This window comes from Callionymus lyra, chromosome 2, assembly GCF_982586985.1.
Source record: "Callionymus lyra chromosome 2, fCalLyr1.hap1.1, whole genome shotgun sequence".
NCBI lineage: Eukaryota > Metazoa > Chordata > Actinopteri > Syngnathiformes > Callionymidae > Callionymus > Callionymus lyra.
Window position 1 is genome coordinate 13,613,306 of NC_141819.1, and position 20,353 is coordinate 13,633,658.

Here is a 20,353-nt window from a genome sequence, read left to right on the forward strand (position 1 = left end):
TAATTCAGTTGTAATTAAATTAAATTAAGAAATAATCAAAAATAATAAAGGAAAATAATTAAATTCCTAAAAAGAACAACCTTATAATTGGTTATATTAAGGTAAATATAGTCAAATGAGGCTCCCTGGCCTCACTTTATTCATCTCTGGTATGAAACATTGCGTAATAAACTAGCATGAACTGTGTTTACCGACAGATGCAAAACCTCAGCAAGAATGAATCACTGGAACCTCAAGGGATTTCGCCAGTGAGTTAAAAAATCATAAGGACCGGACGTGATCGCACACGAGATGTGACACGAATGCAGGGATCGAACCACAGCCTCAAACAGTCGCTCGCACATTAGAATTTTAAATGTGCTTTCATTAAAGAGTGAGGACAAGTTGTTCCAGGACAACATGGTATTCATCCTCCGAGCGTCATCGGGCTGCAGACTCGTCTCCGTGTGAATCGCTCAGAGTGGCGGAACAGCGAGAACAGTGCCAGGAATCCTTCAGCTCGACACATAAACACAGTTGCAACATCTCAGGGGGAGCCAAACAGATTAGTGGGTTAAGGTTGGACCTTGAAGATGTTAAACTCACCGTAATTACACGTAAAGAAAGAATCATTTTTGTCAGTATATTGATTGTTTCTAGATTTTTTGTTGTAGTCATGATGGGCTAGTGAAGCTTTGTGAAGCTCCATGTCATCCTTTGGAGCCCACTAGATGGAGCTGTCGCTCTTTTATCTTTCTTTTAACTGTCTTTTTTTTTTATGTTAAAATGTTTAAAAACGTTTCACCTACTGAGCTCTAAAACTGAGACACTGTTTCATGAAGCTTCATCGGTACATTTTTATTTTGAAGGGTTAGACGCCTTAGTTTGTCAACTGTTAGAGACTCAGGGTAGAGCAGAAGGTGGGATGGAGATGAAGTCCTGTTGAAACAGCGTATTGAAAAAAAAGGGAGTTGATTTAGTTGTTGATAATATAACATTAAAAATTAAATCATTATTATAATTTTCTATATATTTTGACTACAAAATATATCATGGCTTTATGGAGGTGCTGGGTTGTGGGTCAAATCTTTTGGTCTGAAGTACTCATGAGGTCAAACAAAAACAAAATATCGTGTAGAAATGCTTCTGACAGTTATAAATGTTTTACTTTTCTTTTAAAAATATAATATACATATGTATATATATGTTGATTTTTAAGGTTTTAAAGGGATTTTTCCCTAGTGATGGTCTGATGAACCATCAGTTTTAAAATAATGTAATGTTTAATTTGAACAGTTGTTCAAAACAAAGGAAAATAATGCAGAGACCGCCATCTAGTATCACTAGTTTTAAGGACTATTTCCCTTTTTTCTTTATATTTATCTCATTTGTTAATCATGTTTTTTTTCGTTTCTCCGGTTCATTGTATTGAATTCACAAAAGGTCGCGCGGCGCTCTCGCTGGTGAAAGCAGCGAAATCTGGTTCGCGGTGACTTTGTGTACCGAGGTCCGCAAACACTCCTGTTGGGTCAGTTGACCAAACACAGCGGGTCACACAGACCTTGAGGACGAATCGATGGCTGTTCGATTGAAATGCCAAAAAACAGGAATAAATACGTGAGAAACGTTCACGAGGACGAAGTAGAAACTCAATTATAATGATTTGTTTTTTTTAATCTTAACTTAGTTTCTGAAGGATGACGCTTTTTTCAAACCAAACACAAGTTTATTTTTGTATATTTAATGACCCTGAAAAAAAAAAAAGAATGATTGGAATATTTCTCTCCTTTAAACCTTTGAGCAAATAATAAGCACAAGTGAATGTTTAAAAAAAAGAGTTTTAATAAATGTTAATGAGTCTGTTTACTTGCTTTTTTTTATTGTTTATCCCACAAAACAGTACTTACTGGCTCTAATGTAGCTTCACACTGGGTGTTTTTGGTACTCATAATTCCCATCATGCATTGTAGAGAATCTTGTTGTTAATGTACAGTATGATCTTAATTCAAACCAAACGAGTGAACAGATTTCATGAAAAAAATGAATCCAAGGGTATGTCTGGAAATGACTTTGTGACTCGTCTGTTTGCTTCTGGGCGTGTTTGTCCGTCTGTAACACAACAACAAAAAAAAACGTATTTTTTTAATCTTGCATCGGTGCAGGTTTAAAAATGCAGTTTCTGCTCTGTTTGCAAAGATAGTAAAACTTCTGATGTCACATGAGACCAATATTTTAGATGAATAATGTCAGGCTTAACTAAATCTTAGTAACAAGCTTAGTAACACAAACTTTTCCTCGTGAATTATACAAATGTACTTGGAGGTCGTACGTACTTTTCCACGTCAAAGTCCATATGTATCAATAATAAAAATCCTCTATTTCACGCTATTCCAAAAAAATGTAAAGGAATTATGAGCTTGTTTATATATTATAACGAACAAAATGATAATCGTCTGATGCTTCAAGTCTTTAGGAGAGTCACAGACGTTCTTGTGAAACAACATCACGTTTGAAGCAGCAGAATGAAAGCAGCTGAACGTTATCAGTTGATCGGAACGATCTCCTTGAAAAACACACTTGTATAAATACACCGTCACATGCTTTGTGTGTTTGTCATTTATAAACAAAATGCTTTTATTTTATAAATGTAATAAGAATTTGCGCGTGTTTCGCCACACATTCACATAAAGCTCATCGTCATCTCTACTCAGCGCTTTAAGTTACTGATTTACACTTTTATTCTTGTCTCATTGTATGATGTTTAAAATAAGCCCCTGATCATCTCTGTATATAAAGTATTTGTGTTAATAACTGTGTTTATACAATATACACATTCTCGTCTGAACTCATTTAAATTTAGGTATGTGATCCATGTCAGAATGTTTTTAACTCTGATTCATTTAAATATGATCTAAACATGTAAATCAACCTCCTCCAGTTGAAACAGTCAAGATCAAATATGCCTCTTTTTAAATCTGACTCAAACATTTTGCTACTTGGTTGTTGTGATCTAATAATTATCACGAAAATAATTATAAACCAAAACCAAAGTTGTCCTTCAAAGATGAAGTTATAATAATTAAAGAGAAAATACCTCTATTGAGTTCTTTCAATTGACAATGGGAGCCAACAATCCGCTGTCTATCCATCCATCCTTCCGTCCGTCCTTCTATCCATCCATCCTTCTATCTATCAATCCATACATCCACTCATCCATCCTACTATTCATCTATCCATCCTACTATCCATGCTTCCATCTATCCATGCATCCATCCATCCATCCATCCATCCATCCATCCATCCATCCATCCATCCATCCATCCATCCATCCATCCATCCATCCATCCATCCATCCATCCATCCATCCATCCATCCATCCATCCATCCATCCATCCATCATACCCTATATTCTTCCATTCATCCATCTATCCAGCCATCTGTTAATCCATCCATCCATCCTTCCATTTTTCTGTACGTCTGTCGATCTATTAATCGACCTGTCTGTCCCTCCTTCATCTATCCACCCACCAACCCATCCTTTCTTTCATCTTTTCATGTCCATCCATCCATCTTTCCTTCCATTCTTCTGTCCATCTATTAATCCATCCATCCATCCATCCTTCTATTTTTATGTAGGTCTTTACATCTATTGATCCATCCATCACTTCCATCCGTCTATCTTTGTGTCCCTCTATCCATCCATCCATCCTTCCATCAATTGATAGAAAACAAAGGAGTATACAGGAAAGTTAAGAGAGGAGGAAGAGCGTGACAAGACTAGACGAGGTTTTAAAACTATCTGGATGTTCATGGATAAAATGTACAAAACAACTAGTAGTGCTAGTGGTGCTAAGCTAACAGTTAGTTTCAAGAACCTCTCACTGTATTAACTCCCATCAGTCAGCTTTTCCAATACGACAAAAGAATGGCTTTTTCATTGAGTTTGGAGACATGGAACATGATCTGTCCTGAACTGTATTTGCTTGTCTTTTAGTCCACGAACGTGGAACCATCGCTTCAGGCCACAGTACGAACTCAGGATGCATCTTGAGATTTCAAAATCATGCCGTACGACTTTACACTTAATCATCATACCTACTCTAACAACTCTAAACAAGGGATCATCTCACCTACCTTCATCAGTGTTTCATGACGGTGGTGACGTTGTGATGCTCCTCAAAACCGAATGAGGGCAGTGGAAAGGGAATGGCTTGCCGGGAAACAGAGAACTGAAGAACCATGCAGAGAAAAATAGCATTGTTATGGATCCACATGTCACAATCAGAAGATGGATTTTGCTTTTAATCTCACACCTCAGGAAACTGAAGCTTCACATCAATGCTGTCGGCAGATGCAGCGACGACTGTCGCCGAGATCTCCTGCTTGTTGTTCCTCTCGTTCTGCTGGTAGAAGCCGAGCAGGAACGCCATTCCCGGGATGTAAGTTTCAACCCTAGGTAATCAGAGGAATCCCAATTCTGGTTTATTGCTTCATTTAAAACCATCACCGGCATGTCTTTAATCCTACTCACCTGTCCCCCATCGCCACCATGGCCTCCGGGACTTTGATCCAGTGCACCTTCGCTTTGACAGCCGGCCTTGATCCTGGCAGGAGAGCATTGGACGCTCTCATGGACAGTTCATACGACTGGCATTCCGCTCCCCACCTCATGTGGGCCTTCATAAACAAAACCAAAAAAAAGGTTTTGACTGCATGGCATACATGTTGAGAAGCAGTCAAACTGAGTGTAGAAACATTCTGACGATTATAACTGGGTTCTGTGCATAGCCTTTTTTTCAATGCATTTGTTGTTTTAATCCGACATAAAGAAGAAACATTCACACATAAGCATCATTACTTATCTATCTATGATGGCCTGTTTATATACGTCCAGTGACTCATGCCCTGTGTGGCTGGGACATGATCAAAATCCAGTTTTTCTTTTGCATGAAATGTGAAAACCCAACTCTCCTGACTCATCACATGAAATGTTGAAGTCCTCTCCATGATGCAGTACGTGCCTCATCGTCATCATCAAATCTGGGCGAACGAGAGGTTACGGGAGCGGGGTGTCCATTATGCCGTAATAATGGCTTCACTCCACCTCAGGCTGCTTTGTTTATACAATGAGTCCCTTGGAGGTGGAAATTCCCAAGATTATGATGCGCAGTGACAAACCTTGATGTTTGACCAATCAGAGCAGAGTGGGTGTGGTTATGGTGAATAAGATTTCATCTCCAGAAAAAGTGTTTTCAGTGAGCGGGGCTAAAGATCATTATCTAATGAAATATTTCAATTAAAAAAAAGTTTTGTACCAACAGACACTGATGACACAATAGAGTCCAACGTCTACTTAATACTCACTTAAATCAACACATTAGTTGAACTCTAAGAAATAAATGCCAAGTGTGTCTGAATATCAGGATTAAAACTAAAACGCAGCATGAAATCAGAGCCTGCTATCATCCAAGAGATGACGAAAAGGACGACAAACTCTCTCTGCAACTAGAAAAATTCCTGCGTTTTAGGGTTGCAGTCATATTTAATTATTTTATTGACAGCTAATACACGACAGTTGCACTATACAAGTCCGTTACACTATTTCACTGAGAGTGCATCATCCCTCCACATGTTTCCAAAATACACGCTGACGAACCACTAACCTTCGCTTCAACTCTGCCTTCAACCGTGGTGTCGACACACATTTTCCAGTTGGTGTCTTCTCCCACTTCGGACACGATCAGCTGCATGTTGCGAGTGTCCCCCTCGGGTGTGTAGTACACAGCTGCATCAAACCCTTCCGGCTTCTGGAGGCTGTTGACAGCGAGGGCTTTAAATGTGAACAAGGATTCGGGGGCCGACAGCAAGTTCTGGGAAAACATAAACAAGTGAAGTGTTGAGCTCAAGGACACTAAGGAGAGTGGGAAATATAAATAAGCAACATCAGTTTATGCATCAACATTGACGTTATTCAACGAAGCTAGAAATCTAGCCAGAGTATAGACCAAGAAAAATTCCAAATAAATCTGAGCAAATGAAGTGAATTAATATGTAACAAAAAATATTATTTTTGCAGATTTATTTGAGGCCTTACAGTGAGAAGAGCTCTATTTTTATAGCTAATATTTGACCTGTTTAGATCATCCTTTGTTATTTTTACTATGTCATCTACAGTTTGGTGGACTGAAATTCACATCAGGGCCAAGTCAAATCTTTAAAACACCAAAATAATGATGGATCCATTCATATTTTCCACGGCATTAACCAGCTAGATGATGGGTAAAGATTTATTTTGGTTGGAACGGGTGATAAAACAGCATCCAAGGTTGGGTATATTACTTTTTTCCCATTAACAAATGTTGTACTTTGTATGGATTATGTTTATTTTCAGACTTCCGGGATTGATGACGCGCAGTGACAAACCTTGATACTTAACCAATCAAAGCGCGGGTGCAGTTATGGTAAACAAGATTTAATCTACAAAAAAACAAAGAGTTTTCAGTGAGTGTGGCTTAAGCACATTTTCTAGTATAAAAAATAGATAAATATGGATAAATATTTTAATAAAAATAAACAGATATGAGCAACAACCATATCTCAAAAACGTTTTAAAAATATGATGAAAAAAGGTGAAAAGCCGGACAGAAAAGGACTTATTTTCTTTCCTTAAAAAAAATTAAAATAATAATAATTCCTTACTAAATTGTTAAAAAAAAATTGTTATTTTGCATATATATTTGTTTCAAATACCCACGACTTAACCAATATTATGCTCTATGTTTAAATTATCTTTGTTAATTGGTTGTTAAACTGCTTTTTAGTATTAAGGAACAATTATATTAATAAACCTCATGCAAAACGCATTTTTTCATACTGAAAGAAAAACACTTTTGAAGTTAAGAGTTATATGATGTTTTTGTTTTTTTTACTATATGTTCAAATATGATGGTCACACATCTTCCACCAGGTACTTGATTGAAATTATCTTAAATGCTAATCTGTCTAATTTGTTTGTCTAACTGTTTCTACCCTTCATCTTAACCGCTGCCTTTATTTAAAATCTGCACTACTTTATATTAGTTATCAGATTATGAGAATGAAAACATAGATCGGTCTGTTGAGAAAGTATTTTCTTTGAAAAGTATGTGTGTTCACTACTGGACATACTGTACTCGCGCTGGTAGGATGAGATCCAATCTTGCTGGATGCAGACTCAGAGCCCAGGTGTTCCATTGCTTTCTGCAAACCATATTGCATTATAATAACTGAATAAAAATACATAAATGCTTATATTGTCGATGTAGAGTGAATCACCTTTGAGAGCATCCGCAGAGTGGCGAGGAGTTCTTCTGTGCCCATCGGATTTCTGCTGGCGCCGGCGTTAAACTCAAAGTGAATTTTGTCAACAGGAGCGGCAGTTGGAACTGTCGGAAAGAGCAAATATTTAAAGTTTAAACAGATAAAGTCTCATAGTGTGACTGCAGTGTGTAGTGTGGATAAACTGAAGTTATATTTTTGTGGTTCCTTTCCTGACTTATTCTTTTATTATACATGAAAAAAAAAACTTTTACTATAATATTTTGACGAGAAACACCATAAAAGATATTTGTGTTCGTATAAATCCAGGATCTTTACTTCTGATATCAAGTGTTAAATTGTTGTGTTTACCTGGAACAAGCTTGACTACGATGTCGGTGTATCCCAAGAAATAGTATAATGGATATTCCTCATGATAATACTCTCTCCTTAACTCAGTCTCCACACACAGTCCAGCTCCATAAATGTTGCTCTCAGCACAGACTTTAGCTTTGGGGTGCCATTTGTTTGGCGTCTCCATCTGTTTAGGAGCAAAACAAATAACACATAAATCAACGCTTCTACGGTGTCTCTCGCTCAGTAAATCTCTCCGGCGTATCGGGTTTACCTCAGGACTCTCGGCTACTTTATCCACTAGATTCGGCATCATGGGCGTCATCTTAGCTGATGCTAACTCTTCAATATTCCTTGTGATCGCATAAACGTTTGACCTAAAAGATGAAGAAAAGGACATGACTTTGCAGTTATGGAAATAAAAATAAAGTTTTTTTTTTTTTAAAGACAGAATCCTTAAAACAAACTGGCGAATAATAACTTTATTACATTGATAACAAGTCGTTACGAATTAAGTAAATTCATTTTTTATACAAAGTGACGGCAAAAAACCCAATATTCATTCCTACGCAGATTTACTTACAAATTTCACTTAAACATTGGGTTTTTAATTAATCAGTTAAGCTTCAAATGCTGCATTGCATTATGGGAAAAAGTCGAAGTCTCATTAATTGGCAATGAATTAACAGCTATCATTAAATTTGTCGTTAACAATTTCGCACAGAGACCTTTAGTTTGACACGTCTGGGCCAAAGCTGGAAAACATTATCACTTAACCCTTCTGTTATCTCAGGGACAAGGCGTAAAAAAAACGCGTTTGCGGTATCCCTTGTGTTGTCTCTGGGTCAGGGTGAATGACCTCCCTTCCAAAAAATACAAATGCAGTGGTGGTAACTCTAACCCTAACCTTAACCCTAACCCTAACCCTAACCCTAACCCTTATCTGACCTACACTGGATCAACATACCCCTGACTCAGCAACACAGTTTCTTACTCCATCTGCCTAAACTTTGGTATAATTGTACAACGTTACCTGATCGCATAGAATACAATCTCCTTTTTAAACGCAGGGACGTCCAGTTCAAATTTCTTCTGTCTGAAGTTGATATTTGCAGCGAACTTCCAGGGCAGAGCCACCGGCGTTTTGCTCTTGAACTCGGTACCGCACTGGAAAAGCTCGGTGTTGATGCCGTAGAATACCCAGAAGTCCTTTGTGAAGCTGGAGATAAAAAGGAAAGGTCGTTTGCATGAAAACCGACAAACACTAGCGAATAATACTAAGTTTTTTATTACCCAACAAATCCGTCAGTTTCAAGGGTGATGTCAGAATTCAAGATTTGTCCAAGATAAGAGGATATGGGAGGAGTTATGGAAGCTTTGGCTAGAACGACAGTTATCGTCTTAGGAACACTTTGAGAAAATGACATCAATATTTTAAAGTGGCGTGAATAATATGGCGATTAATATATGGCAGTTTTTACAAAACTTTGCAATTACATTGTCCTTACAATAGGGGAGCAAGAGACAAATTGTTATTGTCGTAAAGATTAAAATCCAGCTGCTTGAAAACAAATTGGTCTTACCATTCACACTGATCCCGTTCAATACTTCGTAGTATTTGCTGATCTCCAGCGGAAGACCCAGACTCGTGGCTTGGAAGTAGCGGACCTCAAAAACCAGGAATGGTCTGGTTGAATGCCACGAAAATCCTTTCTGTAAACTCTCCAACGCTTCCCACAAAGGAGTGTCTTTCCCGGCAGCCGGATTGAAAGCCTGTCGTCGTAAAATACAAAACGACCACGTAAGAAGGAAATCGCAATCTCGTGGTTATCAGAGACGTACCTTAACGACATCAGCTATAAACTGTTTTTTGATATCAGCAAAGAACCACTCTTGCCCGGAGGCTCGAGAGAAGGCGGATATCACGGGCTTGTCTTCAGGCAGGGTCGTCCAGTTCTCAAGCTAACGTGGGAGAATTGTCACTGACAGATGAACGGATGCTTTAGACTCTTTAGTTCTGTACTCACCACAGCATACACGGCCTGGAAGTCGCTGAAACTGAGATCGCCTGTGAATCCAGGAATGCTGGTGCCAAAGAGGTCCTTAATCGTCTCCGCACGGATTCCAAACTAAAAGAGCAAACAAGATATTCATTTAATAAGGAAAGAGAGCATTGGAAACGACACTAAAAGTACCTCCAGCAGCTGTAAGATCCTTCCAATGAAGTAAAACTTTCCCTTCGCCAGGATGTCAGTGGGGAAGATACTCGTGGCGCTTCTTAGCATGAAGACTTCCATCGACGAGCCCATAAGGAAATCATCTATCGGGAGATTTTTTGATTTGTAAAAAAAAAGGTATGATAACGTTTTCTTTTTTTCCTTCATAATTACCGCTGAACCAATCCATGCGCATGGCTTTACTGTAGTAGAAACTGAGGCGGCCAAATTTAGGCGACAGGATTTTCACGGCAACACTACAAGCAGTAGAGCTGGTGACAAAAAATATTTCCATGAATTAGTTTACAATTCTATATTTTTTTATATTCACAGAAGCGGTTTTGAGGCTCAAGAAATACACAGAAATAAATCCAAAAGAGGACATTTTTCCTTTAACTAGAACTATAGAAAGTTATAATTTGAGTTAAGGTGATAATTCAACCAAAATTCACTAATTTTCTTCTCACCCTCATGTTAAATAAGAATTGTGATTATTTTCAGAGTAATCTGTTCTTTTTTAGAGTTATAGACAAAAATGTTTATTCATTTTAAAGTAGCTACTGGAGCTCAGTTTTCTTCGTCTTCATCTTCGTCCAAAAAGACCCTTAAAAACATCCAAATACCTCCATACTGCTCGTCAGTAACGTCCCTCTTGTATTAAAACCTTGACAAGAGGAATTGTTCGGAAAAATAATTCAATAAATCTATAGTTTTTTCTTAGTTTGATTGTAGCGGAAGTTACCAGTAACTATCAGCAACTATGCCGAGCAGTATGGAGGTATTTGGATGTTTTTAAGTGTCTTTTTGGACGAAGATGAAGACGAAGACGACTGAGCTCCAGTCGCTACATTAAAATGAACCTAGACAATTTCCCATTGGGAAATTGCGACAGTGGGCTGTGCACTTTACCCCATGACAAAAAAAACGATGAAAGCTACAAAAGAGTCAAATCCCACGTTAATAATTTGGACTTTTATCTACGTTTTAAAGTTTGAATGGTGTTTCTTCGTGAACTTATGCCATAGCAGGAGATGTTTGAAAAACATTGCAGATATGGAATTTTAACCTCGTCTCATTCGTTCCTTATGGGAAATTTATCGCAGGTTTTTTTTTTATTTATGTCGCAAAAAATGTATATTCTGATGAGAAAAATAATAGCAGTGCGAGTGCGATCGAGCTGCAAGTTTTGATGTATGCGCTACGGATCGTGAAAAGTGCCAAAAAGTGCTATAGGGAGCACAGCCTAAATGTCTATAGCTCTAAAAATCGCAACCCTTAGTCAACATGAGGGTGAGTAGAAAATGAGTGAATTTAAGGTGAACTAACCCTATATAAATGAATGTATGATAATAAATAGAAATAATAAAAAATGTTTTCCCAGAATTCCCAGCTATGATACTCACAGGAAGTGATTGTCAGGAGTGCTGGACCTGGCCAAGCTTCTCAAGTAGGAATAAGCAAAACTAGCAACATGCAGGTCTTTCTCCTCCAGCAGGTGAGAGGTCACCGTGGACACCAGCGCCAGAGAGGGCTTGGACTCAAACAGCACCATGAAGGACAACATGCGCAGCTCCACGGGAAGGTTCTTATCCAGGAAAAGAGTCATGGTGATGTCCTGGACCTGGAATTGTTTTTATTTTTAGTCTCGCTCCTTCAACAGCAACGAAAATACCCAACAAATCCAGGCACTTAAATCCCTTTCTCTCTTCAAACCCTATGATAAAGATTAAGGGGAATTGATTGTAAAAAAGTAGTTTCCCACTCACGCTGTGAGGGTCCCTGACTGCGATGAGCCTCATGGACTGGATAGCAGCACTTAGCACTCGTGGCGGGAGATCCACAGGAGTGGCGGCGACTCCAGGGAGGAAGCGCATGATGGTCTTAACGCTGCTTGGATGACCTGCGTTCCCCAGAGCCCTCAGGGTCCGAACCATGTCATCCTCGTTTCTGCTCCTCAGGCCTTCCGTCGCCATGTCCAGCAGTGGCTGAGTAAACACAGTGAGCGGATCATTATTGGCTTTTGTTAGCCTTTCAATTGTTCCGTTAGGTACTGATGGAAGCCTTTATTACCTGCACGGCAGTGACTGGGCACGGGGTGTAGTAAGCGCAGTGCTTGTACACCAAAGAGCCATAGCCGAGCACGACACCATTCCAGAGGTATTCACCGGACTTGCTGAAGGGCATCTTCAGAAATATCTGCACAAGAAACAAGAAAAATCTTTTGAGGGAATGTTGAAAAGACCAATCAAAAGTTTATAACAGTAAGCTGTTGAGATTGTAGAAGAAGAGCTATTGGCAGTGTAAATAAACAGTATGGTGTGGTTGGTTGAAACTATGTTCAAGACACAAAATAATTGTTTAAATGCGCCGTTAGAATGGTAAAGAAATCACTAGAAATAGTGCATTTCCAGAAGAAAATGCAGCGTGAATGCTGGCCCTGCTGTGCAGTAGTAGAAGTATTAGACGAATTATTAGTTAAAGTAGAAGTGGAATTAGTAGTAAAAGTAGAAGTAGTATAACAAAAGTATTAGTAGAATAATTAGAAGTAGTATTAGTATTAGTAGTAGAAGTAGTAGTGGAAGTAGTAGTAAAAGTATAAGTAGTATTAGTATTAGTAGTAGAAGTAGTAGTAGAATTAGTAGTAAAAGTAGAAGTAGTAGTAGAAGTAGTAGTGGAAGTAGTAGTAAAAGTAGTAGTGGAAGTAGTAGTAAAAGTAGTAGTGGAAGTAGTAGTAGAATTAGTAGTAAAAGTATAAGATTTTCCCCATTGAAATTAATGGGTTAGAAAAATAGTAATAAAAGAAAGAGTGGAAGAGATGAAAGAAAGCTAGAACAAAGCCCGCATTTCGGAAATGAGCTGAATTGATAAAAGTTTAAATGGTTCAAATCGGATAAAATTTGTGGGAGGAGAAGTGGCACAACGTATAGGTCAGAAGAAAACAGGATCTGTGTGAATGCTTCCCAGCATTCACACAATAAATATGCCTTCAACAACCATATTATAAAACAGATGCAAGGATCTAGTGGTACATTTTTCGTAAACCTGAATATGTATTTGTTCATAAAAGAAAAGTAAATAAGTAAAAACATCACCTTCGCCTTTTCTACCAGGTCGGGGGTCGGCTTGAGATGGTTTATTGCCACTATATATGTATGGAAAGCTTCAGTTACTGTGATATCACGAGCTTGGAACCGGTTTTCCAAAAACTTCAGGATTCTGGCATCAGTGACTTCTACAACCATGTCCAAAAACCAGCGTCTGAAGAACATGGAGGAGAGACTTGTTCAGCAAACTGTCAGCGTAGTTACCTATTGTCTTTACAACCATTCCATCTGTCTGTCTGTCTGTCCGTCTGTCCGTCTGTCCGTCCGTCCGTCCGTCCGTCCGTCCGTCCATCCATCCATCCATCCATCCATCCATCCATCCATCCATCCATCCATCCATCCATCCATCCATCCATCCATCCATCCATCCATCCATCCATCCATCCATCCATCCATCCATCCATCCATCCATCCATCCATCCATCCATCCATCATCCATCCATCCATCCATCCATCCATCCATCCATCCATCCATCCATCCATCCATCCATCCATCCATCCATCCATCCATCCATCCATCCATCCATCCATCATCCATCCATCCATCATACCTTTTATTCTTCCATCCATCCATCCATCCATCCATCCATCCATCCATCCATCCATCCATCCATCCATCCATCCATCCATCCATCCATCCATCCATCCATCCATCCATCCATCCATCCATCCATCCATCCATCCATCCATCCATCCATCCATCCATCCATCCATCCATCCATCCATCCATCCATCCATCCATCCATCCATCCATCCATCCATCCATCCATCCATCCATCCATCCATCCGTCCGTCCGTCCATCAATCCATCCATCCATCCATCCATCCATCCATCTGTCCGTTCGTCCGTCCGTCCATCCATCCGTCCATCCATCCATCCGTCCGTCCGTCCGTCTGTGTATCTATCTAACTGGAAGACCATATATATATATATATATATATATATATATATATATATATATATATATATATATATATATATATATAAATGACAGAAATATATATAAAAGACGGAAAGAAACTATATGAAGGCTGTGAAGTTTAATGTCATTTAGTAGAAGTGGAAAATAACAGTTGTTTTTAAGATTAGTAAATAATAAATAAAAAGCCAAAATAAAACTGATTTAACCTCCATTACTCTGCTTATGTGTACTCATCTTGTTGATTTATTTATTATCACTTTTTTGTGCTTATTTTATTTTGTATTTATTTAGAATTTGATTTCTTAACAGTATTATCTGTATCATTGTTCAATTATTAACATTTGTTCTTGTTTTTGATGTGTTTTTTTGAAATATTTGTTTTTATTTTTGCATGTTTCTGTGACAATAAAGAGTGAAATTCCATCTCTTCCATACTGGACCTTTGATCAGGATCTGAGGAGAACTGCTTCCACATCCCCTCCAGACCTTCGTAAGGGATCACTCGTAGGAGCTGGTAGAGCTTGATGGCATCTTCAGTCGTGGCACTGTCCACCTGGTATTTATTGGCTTCGGCCAGCTGCTTGATCAATTCAATGGCCTGGAACAAAAAAAGGGAAAATCCTCACAACTCCAATGTCTGCGGGATATTAACCAAGAACGGGCGTCAAGGGCACCTTGGGAAGCGGATCCTGCAAATCCTGCATCAGGATTGGGATTTCAGCTCCTTCGTCGAAAAACTTGAACACGATGTTCCCCCGACTTTCCAAGGGGCCCACGTCGGGTCCTGCCGCCGTGTCGCTCTCTCCCACCAGCACCAGTTCCTTCCTGAGGTTTCAGAATGTTAGCGTAGGATTTGCATGGGAGTCGGCCACCGTTGTGTCAGGATCGACGTGCCGTACGTCGCTTGCATCTTGAAGCTCCCGCCCTTCACGTTGAAGGGGCTGAAGTGCTGACGCTCCATGCCGCGAGCTCCGGTAATGATGCCTCCCTCCGCTGTGGGTCTGACGGTGTACACATTCCTCACCGTGGAGATGACGGATTCTCCTCTCTACACCGGCACAAGCAGAGTTGTTTTGTATGTTGGGATGTCAGCCGAGATCAAGGACGTTCCTACTATTCAAAACATGCTTTTTTCTTATGATTAAAAATGATGCGGCAAAGCACAGTTGCATATGTAGTCCATTATAGACACTAGCAGTGTGTTACTTTCGTAGACAATTATGACTCAAATATGGCTTTTAAACTTGACTTAAATCATGCATTTCTTTCTCACATTTCACATCTATCCTCTGCAAACATTTTAGGTCTGATTCAAGTTTTTACGAAAAGTTTTTCTGTCGATTCAGAAACATAAAAATCAATTTATCAAGACAGTTTTCTTCAAGTGAGATAATAGTTTTTACTTTCACAAGGAATATTTTAAGAGTAAATATTCAAATTAAGCTGTTCTCAGTATTATCTTGATCTTTAAAGTCTGTACTTTTTTGAGTATTGTTTTGATTGTCTAAGCGCTTTGTGACCCTGGTCTCGAAAAGCGCTATATAAATAAATATTACTTACTTACTTACTTTAATAATATTGAATCACTTTTTTTGTTTACCTGTGTCTTAAAACCCTATTAGATTGAAGAACCAACTCCCTGTCTGAAATCTGGGCGAACGAGAGGTTACGAGAGCGACGTCCATTATGACATTATAATGATCTTTACTCTTATTCCAGACCTCTGTATTACACCCGCTTTGTTTATACAACGAGTCCCTTGGAGGTGGAGTGTTACAGGATTGATGACATGCTGTGACTTGACCAATCACGGCAGAGTGGGTGTGGTCATGACAAACAAGATTAAATTATTATAACCTCCATAAAAAAAGCGTTTTCAATAGAGCTAAATATGAAACACACTTAAATAAACACATTAGTTGCTCTTTAACACAAGACAAGGGAAACAACAAATACATTATTTTTCAGGGCTTCGGGTCACTTTGCCCCGGGGAAAAATGTATCAGTTTTTAAAGGTACGTATATGCATACATTTTGTATGTGTTATTGCCAGTTTAAAACACACAGTCTTAGTAACTCACCCCCAATCGTTGGTCCAGCCCTTAACACAAACTTTGAAACTGTCTTTTCAGCGCACGCAAGTGATACTTTTATTTTTCGTTGTGTCCTTCATAGAAGGTATTTTTAGCCATTAAGGCCAAAATGTTAAAACTTCTGTATAATGAGAGCTTCTATGTTCTGTTGGTACTTTTCTTACATAGTTGGATCTTTCTATTACAGTGTTGAGATGTTGGACGTTAAGTTATTTACGTAAAAACTCACTCACCTGTTTGGCCACTTTATCCAGCACAGCGGTGGCCATCCCTCGATAGACGGCAGCTTTCTCAACGCAGTTGTCGACGTCGATGACCTGAGTGACGGTCATGACCTTCGTCTCCAGGTTCTCCTCGGTGGCGTAGTTGCTCTGACACTTGCCGTGGATGCCGAACTGGAGGGAAAATAAAAAGAGGCGCTCATGGTATCCATCGAAGGATCTCTCGGAAGACGTACCTCCTCCAGCTCGTAGACCCTCTGGGTGGTCTTCACGGTGACCTGGAAGAATCCCAGGATGCCTCTCACGATGTTGACCACGGTGTCGGAGACCTCGGCGTGGGCCCGGATGTCGCCCACGTGTCCACTGGCGTATTCGAACGCGAAGGGTTTGACGAGCTGGGCGGCGATTCTGCGGCTGAGTTTGGGGGAAGCGTCAAAGCCGTTTTTGCCCGGGAACCCGTTGAACTCCTCGAAGACCAGATTTGAAACCTTTTTGGATTTGGGAGAGAAGAATATTCTCCTGAGATTATAGATACAAAAACTTTCCATATTCTGAATTTAAAAGAAAACATCACTTGTTTGATCCCAATAAATACATTTAACACCTTAAAAAAAACATATTAAGAAGTCAAACAAGATGTTTTAATTTTCTTTACATTCTGTGTGTGTATCAAATTAATAAATATCTCAAAATTAGTCTTAAAAATAGCATGTAAGTCAACAACAACAAGAAGTATCGTCTTCAGTTAATACAAAACTCTACAGCGAGAATTCTGAGCTGCTCTAGTAGAAGAACTCACATTTCTCTGATCCTTAAAACTCTTCACTGGCTGCCAGTTTCTTTCAGGATCAATTTTAAAATTCTGGTTCTTGCTTTCAGATCTATTCATGGTCAGACTCCTCCTTACGGGTACACTTAACAAGTGTAATAATATGATAGTCATTTGAGTACATTTTCAATCCTAAATTTCTCTATACTGTAACTTTCTTGAGAGAACAAAGGGATACAAATCAATAATCATTTTAAGTACACATTTATTTTTAATACAGTCAAGAAAGTACCACTTCTATTTGCTATTCAGATGAAAGGAAACAAGCCATATTAGCACCAGGAGAAAATAAATAGCTGATTAAACCAGTTAATTAGCCAGATATTGAAAGAATAGAGCCAATTCCAGCTGCTATTAGCAAGTGTGCACAAGAAACTCTGGCATTTAATCATTTAGAAATACAAGTACATAGTATTGATGGTCTGATGAAGCTTCATGAAACAGTGTCATGTTGTTTAGAGGTCAGTAGGTGGCGCCATCAGTTAAAAAATGATGTGATGTTTCATTAGAACAGTTGTTCAAAACAAAAGAAAATAGTGCAGAGACCATCACTAGTATATAGTGTAATAAATATTTAAAAAATGAGATTTGAAAATACTCTTTCTTGTTATTAAGTCAGGTAATACGCACTCACTCAGAATTTTCTTTTTGTTGAGTATATGTTCATATTTTAGTTGCATTACTTTGTAAATAGATATATCTTCATCAATCCCTTGGAAAATGAATTTGGAAAATTTGGGGGCACGCATATAACATATTTTAATTTTGTTTTAAAAACGTATCTTAATGATTATGATTAATAAAAAAAAAGTCATTTAAAAATAAAGTCATACTTTCCATTATGAGAAATAGTTCTCTTTGGTTCACAAACTCCTTTTCAAATGTTTTTGCTGTTGTTAAACTTTTCTGTAACCAAAAATAATTTGAAAAGTTATTTCTATTTAAATTCTCCATGTTTCAAATGATAAAAAAATGGTATTATAAAGTTAAAACAACCGTAGGAGAATAATATGGGTGGAAACGACCTGCTTGATGGAGGTCTGCGCTCACTGAGTGCTTTTAATATGTATCATAGCTGTCAGTGTTTGTTTGTGTTATCAAATAATAAAAAACTTTAAAACTGCAGAGAGAAGTTTTGATTTTTGGAATATAAAAAGTTAAAAAGAGGCATTTAGTGTAAATAAAGTGAATATTAAAGTAAAGTAAATTAAAATGTAATATTTTATTTTTTATTTAATAATTGAAAGACACAAATAATATGTTTCTCCTTAACCAGTTATTTATTCAATCATTTGATTTAAATTTGTTAAAAAAGCATTTTGGTTCCAGTGTTCAAGAGGTCCAATAGGACATCAAAGTTCTTTATTGACTCTCTAATAAGCTTTTAAGAGGCCTTTAAAATAGAGAAGTAAGTGAAAACAAATAAATACAATAAAAGATTATACATTTTAGACATCACAGCATCAATGGAAATTAAAAAAAAAACTTCTTCCTTTGTGTGTTCGTCTCACCTGCAGGACGAAGGTTTTCGGGGACACACCGGCGATCTTGACATCGCACGAAATCTTCACCCCGGACTCGGCCAGGTTTGGCATCGCCAGACCAAAGTTCACCAACCCGTTGTACTTGTACAGGTAGGTTTTCTTAGGGTTCAGGTCCAGGTCTGGAATCCACATTTAGTTATTTTTTCTTACAGGAATGTAAACTTTGATTTGATGCTAGAGACGACAAAACTCACCATAGCGAACGCTCTGGCACGCTGGAATTAAACACAAAAAAATAAGACATTGTTTTTATGGTAACATTTGCAGTTTGAGAAGTATTTGACACACAATACAACAACAAAAAACTTACTGGCCAGAGCCACCAGACAGCAGATGATCAGCGTCCGCATCGTGATTCTGGTGCCGGTCAACATCCCATCCAGCTCTTTATAAACAGAGGTTATGTTTGAACAGACACATCTGGCTCCGACCAGAGAGCAAACACTGCTGTTGTCAAATCGACCTGTGACACAGTCGCGGTGACCCCCTGGAGGTATTTGAAACGCTGGTGTTAAAGGTATATCTAAAAAAAAAAGAAAAAGGATTTTAATCAGTGGGTAAATGAAGTAAACAAGTTTCTTCAGAGCTGCTGGAACCCGGAGGGACGTTCAGCGCGAGGCAGCCATGTGTGTGAAGATGCTTCACTTCTCCAGCATCTGTAGAGCGTCTGCTCTTCTGAGGAACAACCGACTCCCCAAGTGTCTCCCAGCTCTCTCTCCGCCCGGACCCAACACTTTGGTAGAACTCGCCAAAGTTTAGGAAGTGACTGAGCAAATAAAAAATGTTTATTCCTCCAGCTTCATATAAATATTTGAAAAGAGTTTAAAAAAAAACTGCCTTTTTAAGTCATCATTTTTCATGATTCATGCTGTTGACAAAAGTAAATATTTATCTGTAATGTGTCACAAATATGTTGAACGATTTGTATCAACAATCAAAGTTTACTTTTTACTTCAGACATTTGTGTTTCTCTCTCACGTTTACAAGAAAGGGATACAGTTGTTTTAAACATCTCTGGCGCCTCCTCTGGTTCAAACGTGTAGCACATTAAAAAAAAAAAGAATTTTGAGAATCAAATTTTTTAAATAATAATTATCTGACTATGTTTGAACATATAAACTAGTGAGTTATGATTAAATTAAATAAATATATATTTTTTGTTTGTTTCAAACCTGGATTGTGGTTGATTTAAATTCGCAAAGACAAGTGGATTTTAAATAATATTATTATTGTTCATTTGACTCTTGCGAATTGCCACACATTTTTTTGGATTCTTTATTGATTCTACTAATGGAGCTAATGGAGTGTTTTGCAAAATCAAAATGTTGTACCCATCTTTGTCCACTAGGTAGCGGTGTTGGTCTTCACTCTCTTGTTGGAGGTAAGTCTCGCCAAAATAGAAATAGGATTGTAAGTGTTGTTAAGAATGTAAATATAAAGCTATGATTATTATCAAGTGCATATTATTCACTAAGTCAACTTAATTACGAAAGTACCACAAACACGAATAAATGAATATAATAAATGAATATAATATATATTAATTTACTCAGGGACTCATTCATCCCTCGGGCTATTAAATTGTACAATTCTGAGTTCGGGGGCAGGAGTGGAGTGAAAGTATCTGGATGTTCTGTTCTATGTTAGTCTTTGTATCCTTTGTCTTTGTTGTTTTTCTTTCCTTGACCTATGTTCTTTGTCTTTGTCTTTAGACTTAGATTGTGTCATCTTGTTCTTCCTCTTTATGTTCTTCTTCTTATTTTATTTTTTATGTATTATTTTTTATTGTTTATG

At 38.2% G+C, this 20,353-nt stretch overlaps 1 protein-coding gene across 1 annotated transcript; it reads right to left on the reverse strand.

Moving 5' to 3' along the window:
• Positions 1-1,855: 1,855 nt before the first annotated feature.
• vtg3 (vitellogenin 3, phosvitinless) lies at positions 1,856-18,933 on the reverse strand. The gene is made up of 28 exons (XM_087782534.1): positions 18,870-18,933; positions 18,754-18,774; positions 18,527-18,678; positions 16,423-16,674; positions 16,199-16,360; positions 14,772-14,920; positions 14,547-14,697; positions 14,313-14,470; positions 12,938-13,103; positions 11,916-12,041; positions 11,612-11,830; positions 11,249-11,466; positions 10,020-10,117; positions 9,825-9,949; positions 9,657-9,758; positions 9,472-9,591; positions 9,213-9,402; positions 8,923-9,010; positions 8,663-8,848; positions 7,904-8,006; positions 7,648-7,816; positions 7,294-7,403; positions 7,147-7,218; positions 5,643-5,849; positions 4,511-4,656; positions 4,293-4,431; positions 4,114-4,208; positions 1,856-2,088 (listed from the first exon to the last, which is right to left on the reverse strand). Exons 1-27 carry the CDS (start codon positions 18,931-18,933, stop codon positions 4,119-4,121), a joined length of 3,783 nt encoding a protein of 1,260 aa, XP_087638660.1. The 3' UTR covers positions 1,856-2,088; positions 4,114-4,118.
• Between the last annotated feature and the right edge of the window lie 1,420 nt (positions 18,934-20,353).

What these genes read in the sequence shown, in the direction of transcription:
- vtg3 (XM_087782534.1), bottom strand. Translation starts at nt 18,933, where the DNA reads ATGTTGACCGGCACCAGAATCACGATGCGGACGCTGATCATCTGCTGT. An exon ending in ACCTGGTAGAAAAGGCGAAG is followed by an intron (nt 12,042 to 12,937) that starts GTGATGTTTTTA and finishes TTTCTTGTGCAG; the next exon opens with ATATTTCTGAAGATGCCCTT. An exon ending in GAACGGGATCAGTGTGAATG is followed by an intron (nt 9,011 to 9,212) that starts GTAAGACCAATT and finishes CTGTCGTTCTAG; the next exon opens with CCAAAGCTTCCATAACTCCT.